General features: G+C 41.0%; 1 protein-coding gene across 4 annotated transcripts in view; it reads right to left on the bottom strand.

Moving 5' to 3' along the window:
- The window catches only part of VRK1 (VRK serine/threonine kinase 1), a 69,898-nt gene that overhangs the window by 35,046 nt on the left and 17,798 nt on the right, over nucleotides 1-17,054 (bottom strand). For all 4 annotated transcript variants that reach the window (XM_080941090.1, XM_080941089.1, XM_080941088.1 and 1 more), the window contains one exon: nucleotides 4,791-4,955. In XM_080941090.1, the coding sequence (XP_080797216.1) occupies nucleotides 4,791-4,950 (160 nt within the window). In that variant the 5' untranslated portion in view covers nucleotides 4,951-4,955. The remainder of the gene's footprint in view (nucleotides 1-4,790; nucleotides 4,956-17,054) is intronic.

Raw genomic sequence — 17,054 nt, 5'->3', positions numbered from 1 at the left:
CAGTGTCTCACATGTACAGAGTGAGACCAGGTCTCAAAAAAGAGAAATGTAGTCATTCATTAAGAAATAACAAGTTAACTAACTTGTCAAGATTATTGATAAAAGTGTAGTCAAGACCTACCTCAGCTCTATGATGCCCTAAAAATCAAAATCTACAATAACAAAAATGAGAATAAGATAAAAACCACAGAATGCAGGCAGGGGCGCATGCTCAAGGCAAGCAGGTCCTGCAGTAAATGCACTCCCACTAGGATTCTTAGGGAAGTGGACAGTTGTACCTGCAACCAAGATATTTGCTTTTAATTTTGTTCTCTTTTGGCACAGGGTGTCACTATGTAGCCCTAATGGCCTGGAAATCATACACTGGCCTGGCTCAGCCAGTGCTTGAATGAAAAGCTTGAACCACCCCCTCCCCACCCAGCTTGGTAAACCTGCTATTGCCGTTCTTGTTCCTTTGTTCTTGGTCTTGCTGTTTGACTAGGGTTTCTTAGTGTAGCACTGGCTCTATAGACCTGGTTAGAGGTGTGGTCTTTTGCTATGTGTTATAATACTAAATACTGGCCCCCGAGGCCCAGTTGCCCCCAGGGACAAGAAAATCTGCACCCATACAAGTGACACTATGTAACCTTGCCCCTCTCTCAAGTTATCCCTGCCTGATTGGTGATAATAATGCCTACAGTCTATAGCAAAGCAGAAGAGAAATAGGCAGAGTTTGGGTGCCTGGGCTTGGGGTCTGAGGAAAGACCACAAGGTAGGGAGAAGACAGAAGATGGAGGAAGGAGAAGATGCCATGGGTAGGTGAGTCACAAAAACATGGTCATGAGGGCTGGCCAATTGGATTTAAAAGCAGCCCAGATGGAACATGGCAAGTTTTAAGTTGGAATTATTGATGGAAAATAGGTTCTAATAGCTATGAGTGTAGGTATCTGCCCAACTCTGGTGCATTAAAGGTTTATTATAAATATATAAAAGTTCTATATCTTTTATCTGAGAACTCAATGGTCTAAGGCAGGATAGAAACCCCCCGAAATGAGATTAAATACCTACTACAACATACACTCCTGCCTCTGCCTCCCAAATGCTGGGATTAGAAGTATGTATCACTGGTGGAATTTTTGGAGTCACTTAAGTACACTATCATGTCATCTGCAAACAATGATATTTGTACTTCTTCCTTTCTAAGTTGTATTTCTTTGGTTGCCTTTTTCTGTCTAATTGCTCCAGCCAGGACTTCCAGTACTATGTTGAATAGGTAGGGGGAGAGTGGGCAGCCTTGTCGAGTCCCTGATTTTAGTGGGATTGCTTCAAGCTTCTCACCGTTAAGTTTCATGTTGGCTGTTGGTTTGTTGTATATTGCTTTTATTATGTTTAGGTATGGGCCTTGAATTCCTGCTCTTTCCCAGACTTTTAACATGAAGGGGTGTTGAATTTTGTCAAATGCTTTCTTAGCATCTAGTGAAATAACCATGTGTTTTTTTTTCTTTGACTTTGTTTATATGGTGGATCACATTGATGGATTTCCATATATTAAACCATCCCTGCATCCCAGGGATAAAGCCTACTTGATCATGGTAAATGATCGTTTTAATGTGTTCTTGGATTCGGTTTGCAAGAATTTTGTTGAGTATTTTTGCATCAATGTTCATAAGGGAGATTGATCTGAAGTCCTCTTTCCTTGTAGGGTCTTTGTGTGGTTTAGGAATGAGGGTTATTGTGGCTTCGAAGAATGAGTTGGGTAGTATTCCATCTGACTGTGTTTTGTGGAATAGTTTGGAGAGTATTGGTATTAGGTCGTCAATAAATGTCTGGTAGAATTCTGCACTGAACCCATCTAGTCCTGGGCTTTTTTGGTTGGGAGGCTTTTGATGACTGCTTCTATTTCTTTAGGTATTATGGATTATTTAGATGGTTTACCTGGTCCTGGATTAACTTTAGTATCTGGTATCTGTCTAGGAATTCATCCATTTCCTCCAGATTTTCCATTTTTGTTGAGTATAGGCTTTTATAGTAGGATCTGATGACTTCTTGAATTTCCTCAGTTTCTGTTGTTATGTCTCCACTCTCATTTCTGATTTTGTTAATTTAGATACTCTCTCTTTGCCCTCTAGTTAGTCTGGCTAAGGGTTTATCAATCTTGTTAATTTTCTCAAAGAACTTTTACAGCTGATAAACAACTTCAGCAAAGGGGCTGGATATAAAATTTACTCAAGCAAATCAGTAGCCTTTCTCTACTCAAAGGACAAACATACTGAGAAAGAAATTAGAGGAAAGATACCCTTCACAATAGCCACAAACAATATGAAATACCTTTGTGTGACTCTAACTAAGCAAGTGAAGGACCTGTATGTCAAAAACTTCAAATCTCTGAAGAAGAAAATTGAAGAAGATCTCAGAAGATGGAAAGATCTCCCATGCTCATTGATTGGAAGGATCAACATTGTAAAAATGACCATCTTACCAAAAACAATCTACAGATTCAATGCAATCCCCATCAAAATTCCAACTGAATTCTTCAGAGTTGGAAAGAGCAATTTGCAAATTCATCTGGAATAACAAAAAACCTAGATTATCGAAATCCATCCTCAACAACAAGAAAACATCTGCAGGAATCACTATCCCTGACCTCAAGCTATATTATGAGGCAATTGTGTTGAAAACTGCATGGTACTGGTACAGAGATAGGCAGGTTGATCAATGGAACAGAATAGAAGATCCAGAAATGAATCCTCACATGTATGGTCACTTGATTTTTGACAAAGGAGCTAAAAACATTCAATGAAAAAAGGACAGCCTCTTCAACAAATGGTGTTGGCTCAACTGGAACTCAGCATGCAGAAGAATGAAAATAGATCCTTTGTTATCTCCTTGTACAAAGCTAAAGTGCAAGTGAATCAAAGATCTTCACATTAAACCAGATACACTGAAGCTATTAGAAGAGAAAGTGGGGAAAACCTTAGAATACATAGGCACAGGGGAAAATTTCCTGAACAGAATACCACTGGCTTGTGCTCTAAGACCAAGGATCAAGAAATGGACCTTAATGAGATTGCAAAGTTTCTGTAAGGCTAAAGACACTGTCAAGAAAACAAAATGGCAACCAACAGATTGGGAAAAGATCTTTACCAACCCCACATCTGACAGAGGTCTAATATCCGATATATACAAAGAACTCAAGAAGTTAGAAGCCAGAGTATCAAACATTCCTATTTAAAAATGGGGTACAGAGCTAAACAAAAAATTCTCAACTGAGGAATACTGAATGGCTGAGAAGCATCTAAGGAAGTGCTTGACATTCCTGGTCATCAGGGAAATACAAATCAAAACAACCCTGAGATTCCACCTCACACCAGTCAGAATGGCTAAGATCAAAAACTCAGAGGACAGCAGATGCTGATGAGGATGCGGAGAAAGAGGAACACTTCTCTACTGTTGGTGGGGTTGTAAGCTGGTACAACCACTCCCGAAATCAGTCTGGCGCTTCCTCAAAAAATTGGACATAGTACTACCTGAAGACCCAGTTATTCCACTTCTGGGCATTTACCCCAGAGATGCTCCAACATACAATAAGGACACATGCACCACAATGTTCATAGCAGCCCTATCTATAATAGCTAGAAGCTGGAAAGAACCCAGATGTCCTTCAGTAGATGAACGGATACAAAAACTGCGGTACATTTACACAATGGAGTACTACTCAGCTATCAGAAACAATGACTTTATGAAATTCCTAGGAAAATGGATGCATCTAGAGAATATCATCCCGAGTAAGGTAACCCAGTCACAAAAGAACAGACATAATATGCAGTCACTGAAAATTGGATAGTAGCCCCAAAGAGCTCTGAATACCCCAGAAACAAAAAGAAAAACAGAGGCCAAAAAGTGAAAGCCTCAGTCCTTCTTAGGAAAAAAAATAAGTGTATAGCACCCTCTCAGAGTGTGGTACACCTAGACTTTAAATCATTAATAATCCAAGAGCTAGGAATATAGCCTTGTGGCAATTTTTGGTATTCAAAGATCATTATGTTTAATCTATACACCCCAAGAAAACTCTGACTGTTTCCATGTTATATTCTGTTCTACATGTACTTTATGCTTATGGTAACTAGTGGGATTTCAATGCATGCTATCAAACCTCTAAAAGAATTAAGTACTGACAAAAAGATATTCTTATAGTGTTATGCCAAAAATGCTTTTAAAAATCTGTATATGTATCTCTCTTTTTTAAACAAAGTTGTAAGAAAAAAAAAAGATGTATGTCACTACTACCACCCAGCAGATAAACCAGTTTTAATGTTGATAATTAAATAAACTCATAGGAGATCAGGATTCTAACTTGGTTTCCAACTATCCCAAAATAAGCATGCTAACTAATGCAACTAACATAGGTCAAGCCCAACACGAAAAACAGACATTTTTAAAAACCCATAGCTGTAAAGATCTGTAAGATGAGCTAAACACAGAGTTGGAGTCAATTGTACCTGGCTGAGGTGGAGGAAAAAGGATGGATACAGATCTCTTTCAGTCTCAAAAGAGCTTGACTAGTCTGTGGAGCAATCTGAAGATTCTGAGGATACTGTGTTTATGAGTGACAGTATTTCGGCATTTTGTTCCTTTTGTATCTTAAGATGAGCCATCTTCTACTAATATGTCAAAGGTGACCTTATTTATGATCAACCACAAACATCTAAATTAAGATGGCTATCAACATATTGCAGTAGCTCAAATGAGAAACTATCTCACCAGAAGCATTTGAATCTTCCCATTGATGACTAGAACTCACAAGCACTCACCCAGATAGATGCAGCCAAAGCCACCTTGGCCAATAGGCAATCCTAGTTTCCATTCCTTTCTAGACATGTCGGTTACGATCTCTCCAGCGGCAAACTGCTCTGCAAGGCGCCTCTTTGCAGGCCCCTGTCTTCCAGCCTGAGCTGCTTTTACACGAGGCATTTTCACTGTAACATAAAACAAAGCAAGTTTCCTCACAATTATAACCTTAGAAGTGTTCAAAATATTCCCCTACAGAAGGCTTCTACCCCAGGTCTGTTCAAGACTAGAGAAGGATGTCTCCTAATTCTGACCTATAACAGCTAGCATCCTGTTTGGTTGTCACTAAGCTTGAAGAGGAGACCATAAATAAAATGATCTATGCAATTATGGAAATCACCTTAAGTACCACTGGCATATCATCTGTGACTAAAATACTATTTAGTAACAACAAGACAAGAACTCTTAGGTACAACTGAGGGAAGGAATGCAATTAGAACACACACCATTTAGCAATGCAGCAAAGAGACCCTTAGTACAGATGTGCTAAGGGAAGGCATGCAGTTAGAATGCACACCATCTATGCAACGGTAAATATTAAAAATGTAATAAGGCACCGTACCAGGCTAACGCTGGCTACTCTCTGAGCCAGCAGGGATCTCCCCACCGTGGTTAGCCACACAGCGACCACCCTCTAGCTCCCATGGTAGGTCTCTGCCACATCAGCACCTCACACCTGCGACTACTCAACTAGAATGAGGCTGAACACAGCAGTCCTGGCACTAACGTGATCCTTCTAAACTTCATCTGGCTCTGTCAGATCACAGCAATTCCTATTTGATTATTTCCTGATAGTTGTCAAATCAGTTTTAAATGACTTTTAAAATCGTCTTTCTGTAACTGAAGTGTCTGACAATTTTTTTCTAGAATTCTTTTCCCATGCAATAAAAATACCATATTGTAAGTGAAAACTCTGCCTCAGCATTTACTTCATATAGATTTCTTGTAAATAAAGTGGGGTTTTTTTTCATTCCAAATAAAACCATTGGCTTTTATTTTTAGTTCTACTCTTGAAGCCAGCTATTTGAAGCTTACTGGGATAATTAAGATCAGGAATGCCAGTCCTAAAACTACTTCTACAGAAGAGCATCACATGCCTGGTGAACTCTGAAGAGACACTGGATGTGATAAGGCCTCCATGAATCCAAAATCACTCAGAAGATGACTAGAGTGAAGCTCAGAACCTTAGAAAAGGTCCACAGGAATACTGGGAAGTGCTTCCTGTGTCCACAGCACCATGGAAGCAGATAGACAATGCTGGTCCATAGCATCCCCAAAACTTCAGATCAGTGTACACAGAGAAACTCCTCCAGCTCAAGAGAAAATGCTGGGCTGCAAAAGAGTGAGCTTCAAAAGGACATCACAGTACGTTAACTCCCGGGTTTCAAACACAACACAAACCTGAAAACAGAAGAGCAGCAAGCAACAACATACGGTTGTGAAGCCACGCCCACCACATCATCCCTTCAGAAAGATACCCCTCCAAAATTAAAAACAAAATTAAAGTGTCAGCTAGGTTTGGTTGTTGCTGATCAAGAACAACTGTGTCAAAGTGGAACAGCACACAGGAGAACAGTGATTGCTCACTAAGTCTTCCAACTAGCCAGTCAAGCAAGGTCAAAATTGCAAATGCAAAATTCCAGAAATAAACAATTCATTAAATGTAATAGTGTATGCCATTCTGGGTATGGATGTTTCTGGAGCCAAGTCCTGCCCAGCCATAGATGGCACTCACCCCTTTCTGATTCACTCACACTAAGCTGCCCTCCCATCAACCATAGAAACCATCTCAGCTTCCAAAGTGATGGTGATTCCTACAACAGTGCTTGCGTGGCAAGCATCAGTCCACCACCTCAGAGTGACACAGATGTCTGCGCTGTGGAAGCCACAGGCACCTCACATATAGTGATGGTTGTGTCCTTGGTCACTCCCATACTCTCACCTTACAAATTAAAGTAGGATCCTTACTGTACACACTGGCCGCAATGGATCAGGGCTCCAGCACCAGCCATGGTTTCTGGGATCCATAGTGATTTTGGAGCGGCTTGCCTGGGATAACGGAGGACTGCTGTAATTAGGTGACATCCTTAATCTGTGATTCCTTTGTTCCTTAAAAGTCATAAATGTGAAGTAAGAAATGAGAGGTCCCTTACGTATACTATCATAACATCTGCAAATAGTCATATTTTGACTTCTTCTTTTCCAACTGTATCCCTTTGACCTCTATTTGCTGTCTAATTGTTCTGGCTAGTATTTCCAGCACTATATTAAATAGGTAAGGAGAGAATGGGCAGTCTTGTCTAGTCCTTGATTTTAGTGGGATTCCTTCAAGTTTCTCACTATTTAGTTTGATGTTAGCTATTGGTTTGCTGTATATTGCTTTTACTATGTTTAAGAATGGACATTGAATTCCTGACTTTTCCAAGACTTTTAACATGAAGAGGTGTTAAATTTTGTCAAATGATTTCTCAGCATCTACAGGGATGATCCTGTGGTTTTTTTCCTTTGAATTTGTTTATATAGTGGATGACACTGATGGACTTTTTTATATTGAACCATCCTTGCATTCCTAGGATGAAGCCTACTTGATCATGGTGAATAATCATTTTGATGTGTTCTTGGATTCAGTTTGCAAGAATTTTACTGAGTATTTTTGCATCAATGTTCATGAAGAAAATTGGTCTAAAGTTCTCTTTCTTTGTGTGGTTTAGGAATGAGCATAATTGTGGCTTCAAAGAACAAGTTGGGTAGTATTCCCTCTGTTTCTATTTTGTGGGATAGTTTGGAGAGTATTGGTATTAGGTTTTCTATGAAGATCTGATAGACTTCTGCACGAAACCCATCAGGTCCTGGGCTTTTTTTTTTTTTTGGTTGAGAGGCTTTTGATGACTGCTTCTATTTCTTTAGGGGTTATATAACTGTTTAGATTGTTTATCTGATCCTGATTTAACTTTGGTACCTGTTATCTGTCTAGAAAATTGTTTATTTCCTCTAGGTTTTCCAGTTTTGTTGAGTATAGGCTTTTATAGTAGGATCTGATGACTTCTTGAATTTCCTCAGTTTCTGTTGTTAGGTATCCCCTTTCATTTTTAACTTTGTTAATTTGGATACTCTCTCTGTGCCCTCTAGTTAGACTGGTGATCTTGTTGATCTTACCAATCTTATTGATTTTCTCAAAGAACCAGGGCTTGGTTTTGTTGATTATCTGTATAGTTCTTTTTGTTTCTATTTGGTTGACTTCTACTCTGAGTTGAACTTTTACAGTTGATAAACAACTTCAGCAAAGTAGCTGGATATAAAATTAACTCAAACAAATCAGTAGAAAAAGAAATGAAAGAATTGACATCCTTCACAATAGTCACAAAGAATATAAAATACCTTGGGGTGACCCTAACCAAGCAAGTGAATAATCTGTATGACAAGAACTTCAAGTCTCTGAAGAAGGAAATTGAAGATCACAGAAGGTGGAAAGATCTCCCACACTCATGGATTGGAAGGATCAACATTGTAAAAATGGCCATCTTGCCTAAGGCAATCTACAGATTCAATGCAATCCCCATCAAAATTCTAACTCAATTCTTCATGGAGTTAGAAAGAGCAATTTGCAAATTAATTTGGAATAATAAAAAACACAGGATAGCAAAAACCATTCTCAACAATAAAAAAATCTTCCAGTGGAATCACCACCCCTGACCTCAAGCTGTATTACAGATAAACTGTGATTTAAAAAAAAAAAAAAAAAAAAAAAAAATGCATGGTATTGGTACAGAGACAGGCAGGTAGATCAATGGAATAGAATCGAAGACCCAGAAATGAACACACAAACCTATGGTCATTTGATCTTTGACAAAGGGGCTAAAAACATTCAATGGAAAAAGGACAGCCTCTTCAACAAATGATGCTGGTTAAACTGGCAGTCAGTATGCAAAAGAATGCAAATCGATCATTTCTTATCTCCTTGTACAAAGCTCCAGTCCAAGTGGATCAAAGATCTCCACATAAAACCAGGTACACTGAAACTAATAGAACAGAAAGTGGGGAAGAGCTTAGAACACATAGGCACAGGGGAAATTTTCCTGAACAGAACACCAATGGCTTATGCTCTAAGATCAAGAATCGACACATGGGACCTCATGAAATTGCAAAGCTTCTGTAAGGCAAAGAACACTGTCAAAAGAACAAACGGCAAGCAACAGATTGAGAAAAGATCTTTACCAATCCTACATCTGATAGAGGGCTAGTATCCAATATATACAAAGAACTCAAGAAGGTAGACTCTAGAGAATCAAATAATCCTATTAAAAATGGGGTACCGAGCTAAACAAAGACTTCTCAACTGAGGAATATCGAATGGCTGAGAAGCACCTAAAGAAATGCTCAACATCCCTAGTCATCAGGGAAATGCAAATCAAAACAACCCTAAGATTCCACCTCATACCAGTAAGAATGGCTAAGATAAAAACTCAGGTGACAGCAGATGCTGGTAAAGATGTGGAGAAAGAGGAACACTCCTCCACTGTTGGTGGGGTTGTAGGCTGGTACAACCACTCTGGAAATCAGTCTGGCAGTTCCTCAGAAAACTGAACATAGTACTACCTGAGGAACCAGCTATGCCACTCCTAGGCATATACTCCAAAGATGTTCCAACATATAACAAGGACACATGCTCTCCCATGTTCATAGCAGCCAGAAGCTGGAAAGATCCCAGATGTCCTTCAACAGAGGAATGGATACAGTAATTGTGGTACATATACACAATGGAGTACTACTCAGCTATTAAAAATAATGACTTAGATAAAATTCCTAGGCAAATGGATGGAACTTGAAGCTATCATCCTAAGTGAGGTAACTCAGTCACAAAAGAACACACATGGTATGTTCTCACTGATAAGCAGATAGTAGCCCAAAAAGCTCAGAATACCCAAGAAACAATTCACAGAACTTATGAAGGGAAGGAAGGCCAGAATGTGGATGCCTCAGTCCTCTTAGAAGGGAGAACAAAGCACTCATGGAAAAAGATAAAGGGACAAATAGAGGTGCAGGGATTGGAGAAAAGATCATCCAGAGGCTGCCTCACCTGGGGATCCACCCCATATGCAACCACTAAACCCACGTACTATTGCTGATGCCAAGTAGTGCTTATTGGCAGGAACCTGATCTGGATGCCTCCTCAGAGGCTCTGCCAGAACGATACTGATACAGAGGATGTGCAGCTAACCATCAGATTGAATACAAGGACCCCAATGAAGGAGCTAGAGAAAGGACTAAAGGAGCTGAAAGGGCTTGTAACCCAACGGGAAGAACAAAATGATCAACTAACCAAACCCACCACAGCTCCCAGAGACTAAAGCACTAACCAATGAGTTCGCATGGAGAGACCCATGGCTCCAGGTGCATATGCAGCAGAGGATGGCATTGTCTGGCATCAATGGGAGAAGAGGCCTTGATCCAGGGAAGGCTCATTTTCCCAGTGCAGGGGAACACTAAGGTGCTGAGGTGGGAGAGAGTGGTTGAGAGAAAGAACACCTTCATGAAGGCAATGGGAGGGAAGAGGGTGATGGAATTGTGGGAAAGGGATGACATCTGAAATGTACATGCAGAGAATTTCCAATAAAAAAATTAGGGAAAAAAATAAATGATAGCTTTTTGCTAAATATAGAGAGAAAATAAAGAAACATTTTTAAAAAAGAAAAAGAAAAAAATGAGAGATACAGTTTATTTTTTATTTTTTTAGATCACAGCGAGGAAACTGCTCTGCAAAGTATGAAACCCTGACCCAGGAGCTGGTTGCCTACCAATTGTTTGGCGCCAGGTTCCACTTTAAGAGTGACGAGTAAGAGGGCGGTCCCCTTCCCGGCCGCACCCAGTTTCCCTGAGAGAGGTCATTTAAAATGCTGTACCTGAAATAGAGACAGACGCATGACAAGCCGAGCACGAGGAAGTCAAACACAAAAGGATCCAGAGTTCAAAGCCTCCCTAAGCTACATACAGACCGTCTAAAAAACTATGCTTGAAATTATGTCTTATGAAAAGCATACACATACATACATATTTAGTCACCCCACTCACAAAAATGCTTAGAAACAATAACCAGCCTAGTAACTTCATACATGCATCCCCTAGCATATGAACTATATTACTGAAATAGTATTTCCATCAAAAGAAACCTCTCTGTGTGGCGTTCTCAGGGCAGTTGTGCCTCCTGAAGCACACATCAGGAAAAGCCTGCTTAGGGCAGGGTGGAACCAACAGAAGAGCTTTAGGGATGCTCATGATGGCAGGAAGAGGCTCTGGGTTCATATTTGTGAGGGCAGAGGCCCTGAGAACGCCACCGTGACAGCTTTATCTGAGACCTAGACGAGTCCCCGTCCACTGCCCTGGAAACCCCTCTCATTTTCTGGGTAAGAGCAACAGGAAGTCTCCCAGTTCCTGAGAACAGGAAAGCGAAAGCTGGCTGTCTCAATCTACTGTTGCTTTGCAGGCAATTTCTGAAAATGACAATTTCTTAAACCCTGGAACCGAAGCTCACAAAAATAAGACAAGCACAGGTGCTTGCCTTATTAAGTTAGTGAGTGCTCAAAAGAACTGCAGGCACGGATTTCAATTAAACAACTACTTAGGTACATTAGAGGTCTCTTCTAATAATGAAACCTATTCCATCCCTGAGGCTCCTATTAAGGAATACACAGAAAAGCCAACCTGTAGGAAAGTTCAATCTCTGTGTAATTTCAGAACACTCCGCTCAAGCCTGCTGTAATAACAGCCTAGCAACAGAGAAGGAGGTTGGTTCATCAACACAAGATGGTTACATAATCTGACCATTTCTCTCCCTTTGATTCTAAATGAAATGCAGATGTAACTGAAAAGCACATCAAGATGCAAATCCACACTGCCCTTTGCTGAAATCATACTGTTACATTCTATATTAGCATATTCACCAAAATTTAATTGTAAACAGAGTGATTATAGTACTAAAGTTATTAAATACACAAAGCAAGCATGGAACCATACATATTCAAATAGAGTTTTAGCAGCAGATCAACTTTTATTTCTGAAACAATACCCTAATTAATAGTCAGTTCTGATGATAAAATGGTCTTCAGTTTTTCAGATAACAGTCCAAAAAAGTTCCCCATAAATATTAAAATAAAGTTTTGTGAATAGATCTAAAATCTCGATGGCTATATTTATCACAATACGATACTGTATTTAGATAACTGGCGCTTCTTCAAGTCCTGGATTCAAATTTGGTGAGGATTTAAAAAAAGCTGGAGAGAGGGTAGAAAAAGCTTGAATGGATCCAACAATGACACACTCACTAAGCTCTACAAATTCACAGCCACACTGGTACCACAGTGCAGTGTGATGCTCACTATGACCACTCGTGAACTTTCCCTAAAGGACACATGCATAAACTTCCTGAGAGGGTTATATATTTTCATGGAATTTTCTCTAAAGCCATAAACTTCTCTGATGTTTCATACTGTACCCAAACACATTGATCCAGGAGAACTTAAAAACCTCTCCATCACCATGGTACCAACACCTCTACATTCGCCTTTCTCCTACATACTTCCTGTACACACTCCCTGAGACTGTTCCCTCCCATTCCTGAAGGCCACCTCAGGTAGATGGGACTCCTTAAGTAGAAACTGTCTCTCACAGGCACATGGTAAATCCTCCCTATGTTTATAGGCTCCTTGGATGCAGGCTTGTGTTCTCTGCAATACACTGTATACTGCAGGAACTAAACAAACTTCTCCAGACAGCATAATCCAAGTACCTGGTGTCCAGTTTTACACTTTCTGCACACAGAAGACTGCAGTGAATCCTGGCAATCCTTTCAAAGGCTCAGCAACTGCTTTCTAAAATGACAATGTCAAACCCTTCTGGCTTTCCTCAGAATGCCCAGTTCCCCTTTCTGATCTGTAATCCTCAGCAAATGATGCAATGACCTCGTTTACGAAGAGAACACAGATTTCAGAAAGAAATGCCCATACCTTTCTAAGACACAGTGTACAAACCACTTAAACTCACTTCACAATCAACTCAGTGTGCAGACCTGGCCTCCTCTCCTGTCATAATAGATGAAGCCCTTCTGTTTCCTTCAGCTCACCTTCCGCCCTATGAGATGAGCAGCGCCAGGGAGGGTAGTGGGGAGCATGCTGGCTGTGTTCAGAGGGCACTGCAGGCAGCAGTGCTGTGACATGTTGGAAAGGCACAGTTGCATCTTGGGATGTGACGTGACTGACACCTTAGCAGGAATGGAGCAGCTCTCTGAGCACCTGAGTCAGCGCCTTCTCACCAGCATAGTTCTTACCACAGGTTTCAGTGTTTTGTTGTCTTTTTGCTAGTATGTATAAATTCATTTTCAACATACATTCCATGTATAAAATGAATATTAACAATCTTGAACCCAAAGTTATAAGTACTTTGCAGTTACGCTGAGATGGGAATGAGTTTAGAATCCAATTCCACTCCTAAAAAGCAGAGGGCAGGACTAAGCCCCATCTCTCGAATAAGTCTCTGGTTGTAATTGGGCAGCATCAGTACCATGATGAACTTTTGACCATGCATACCCATCTAAAGCTTAAATGGAGACCGTGTTTGTGTGGTCTTAGGTCACCACTGTCCTTGCTGCAGCGCTGACAGCACTGTGCCAGGAAGCAAACCATAAGTTTAAAAAGTTAAGTGCTGGGCTTGCTCATCTATGTTCATTGCTGCTCTATTCATAGAAGCCAGAAACTGGAAACAGCTTAGATGTGTCAGCAGATGAATGGATAAAGAATAGCTGGTACATTTACACAATAGAATCTTACTCAGCTGTTTAAAAAAAAAAAATCCAGGTAAATGAACAGAGCTAGAAAAAAAGAATCACCCTGTGAGATAACCCAGCCCCCAAAACAAATATGGTATGTACTAGCTATGTGAATGTCAGCTTTTTACATCTTTGATAAGCAGATAACCACAGAAGTTAGATATGGGAGATGTAGCAGTATGTGTGAGGATCACCCAAGCAAGAAGAAACAGAATTTTTAGTTGTGGGTAGATGGATGGATGGATGGATGGATGGATGGATGGATGGATGGATGGATGGATGGGGAAGGAGAGACTAGCACAGGAAGGGGGAGAGAAGACGGAAGGTAAGGGAGGAACAACTAAAACAAAAGGCCACTTGAGGGGTCATGCTGCAGTAAAAGCTTCTTAAAGTACATACATATATGAAAGACATCTAAATGGAATCAAACGGGAGACAAGGCCCCACTAGACGTTTCTCACCACCAAGTGAAACTCTCAGTGCCAGGAATCAGTTACATCTAATCGAGCTGCTGGCCAAAGTGACCCCATGAAAATCCCAAATACCACAAGCTATTGCCAAGGCAAACAGTGCTCTCCACAAACTGACAATAAGACCCTACAGTTAAAGGCAATACCTAAGTAACTTCATCAAGCATGGAGAAGTCAAGCTGGTGCCTACCCAGAGCCTCCACGCCTACAGGAAGGTTCTCTGCAAGCTAGCAGAGGAGAGAGGTAAACACAAGCCAGCTACAAACCCTTTAACCTACAATGGTGACCCACATAATATGCTGCTGAGATAGTGAGTTGTGGGAGTGACCACTCGTTGTCTAACTGGTTGTGGGTTCACAGCCCACTCCATAAGAAGGAACCCATTTTTGACACTGCTCCCTCAGGTGGCCAAGAACCTGAGACTAGATAAGCCATAGACCTTGGAGAAAACCAAATGCTACTGCTGCGCTAAAGGAACATAGTTCTTCTATACTCACAAATCAATCAATGCCTTGCTCAGCCCACAGAGAAGCTTCCTCCTAGAGCAGAAAGAAACAAATACAGAGGACAACTGGACAGTGTGCAGAGGATGAGAGATTAGACACTCAGTCCCAAAAGTCTCCATTAAACCCTCCCTCAGGGTCATACTGCTTTGTGGAAGAGGAAGAAAATGGATTGTAAGAACAGGGATGGAGGACACCAAGGAAACAAAGACTTCCAGATACAACAGGACTGACACAGATGAACACAGAGACTGGGACAACACAGATCTACATCAAACAGGATCCCAGTGCTAATAGGAGGGCTAGATGCAAGCCCCTATCCCTAACCCAGAAGCTATTTCCAACTGACTACCATTCCCAAAGGAAAAGTTAATTTTCTTCAATAGTCTCACTGAGTATACAAACCACACTCAAGGGCAGGCCTCACACCAGGCAGTAGATGGCCAGCCAACACAAAACAAAACTCATGGTATTTTTTAAGGGTTTCTGTCTCAAAGTGCTTAGTCTGGCCATTTATTTACCTCACAGGTCTTTTGCTTATATACTATGGGTATTGGTTTTATATTTTTATGGGACTTCTGTGTGCTAAAGTAAATGCACGTATCTGCATCTGTGTGTGTGTCTGTGCTTTCATAGACTTTTTTCTGTTTTGTTTTGTCCTATTCTTTTTCTAATATATTTCTTTTAGGTTAGGGGCATGAGATTTAATGAATCTGGTATGTGAAAAGATGGGGAGGATCTGGGAGAAATTTAGGGAAGGAAACCATGATCAGAATGTATTACAAAGGATGAAGCTTAGTGAGTGAAGTACCAGCCCAGGCTAAATGAGATGTGGAGATGCACAGCCTGTAATGTCATCCAAGACACCTCAGATGTGAGAGACAGAGAGAGGGTCAGGACTTCAAGTTCATGCTTGGCCTTAGCCAACTCCAGGCCAGAACATTATGTTAAACTCTGCCTCAAAACCACAAGAGAAACCTTAGATGCATTCTCCTGGGCTGGAGAGATGGTTCAGTGGGCAAAGGCACTTGCCACACAAGTCCAGCAGCTGGACTTCAATCTCTGGTGTGCACAAAAAGGTAGAGAGAACTGACTCCACAAAGCTGTCCTCTAACTTCAGTATGCATGTTATAGCATGTACACCACATATTACACCATTCACACACAGAGAGGAACGCGCGCACCCAGGCCCGCACACATGCATGCATGAATGCATACACACCAGTAAATTTAAAATAAAATTTGATTAAAATGTTATCTATCCAACTGTAGTAAGAGCAAAGGTGGGAACCAATGACACCGAGTTAGGAGGGTGGGGAGAAAATGGAATTTTAAATGTGGTCTGCTTAACTACACAAAAAAATAAAATTAAGGCCAAACAGTGGGGCCATAGCTGGAAAAGAACTGGCCTGGAGAAAGGCTGAGGGCAAGCACGAAGGGGTGTGGTAAAGAACAGGACTCCAGCTGTGAGTGACATGCAATTGGAAGGTCCAGAACAGACATGACTTGCTTGCACCTCTACAGGATCTCTCAGCTGCAGCATCAAGAGCAGCTTGTGAGGGGCACGGCAGCAACGGCTACCGCCGCTGTGATGGAGTGATCGATGAATACGCTCATCTTACTGAATAATGAGAACAGCAACTTAGAAAAACTGCTGGACCAATTTTTAGTAGCTAATCAGGAGTACAGAATAACTTGGTTTTGTTTTGTTTTAACTTTATAGAAGCTACTCTACCCTTAAAATTGAGTCTGCAGCACGGAGCAGGAGTGGATGTGAGTGACAGCAGTCTTGGGATGCCCATCACCCCTCACTCCGGGTGTCTAATCTATGAGAAAGCCAATCCGTCCACCAAGAAACAGCCAGTGAGCTCATGGACTCCAAAGCATGGGCCACTGATAGGCCAGAAAGCCAAAACTAAATAGAATATATAATATTTCGTCTCAACAAGCTACAGCTGGCTTCATTCCAACATCAGTTAGGATTCAGTACTATACCACCAGCTTCAAAGAGTCAAGAGTCTTCCAGGTAAGGAAGTTCCTAAATCTTTGGCAAGACTGTTTATTAAAAACAAATGGCAGCTGTGAGATTAAATTTTGTCCAGGAAAGGGAAAGATGCATCTTCTAAACATCCAAGACTCGGCTGCACCTCGCTTTGCTCACAAAAGCCATTCATTTCTGGTGCATTCCCCTCTGGTACCAACAGTGACTGTACCAGAAGGCTTTAGTAAAAGCCCAGTGGGGGCTGGAGAGATGGTTCAATGGCTAAGAGTACTCTTGCTCTTACAGAGTAACAGGGTTCAATTCCTAACACCCACATGGCAGCTCACCATTGTCTGTAACTCCAGCTCCCAAGGAACTGACACTTTCACACAGACACACACGGAGGCAAAACACCAATGCACAGAAAAGAAAAATGAACAAATTGTTTTTTAATA

The sequence above is a fragment of the Micromys minutus genome (genome assembly GCF_963924665.1).
Source record: "Micromys minutus genome assembly, chromosome: 1".
Lineage (NCBI taxonomy): Eukaryota > Metazoa > Chordata > Mammalia > Rodentia > Muridae > Micromys > Micromys minutus.
The sequence above is the reverse complement of the archived record's forward strand: the minus strand, read 5'-3'. Positions and strand labels throughout refer to the sequence as shown.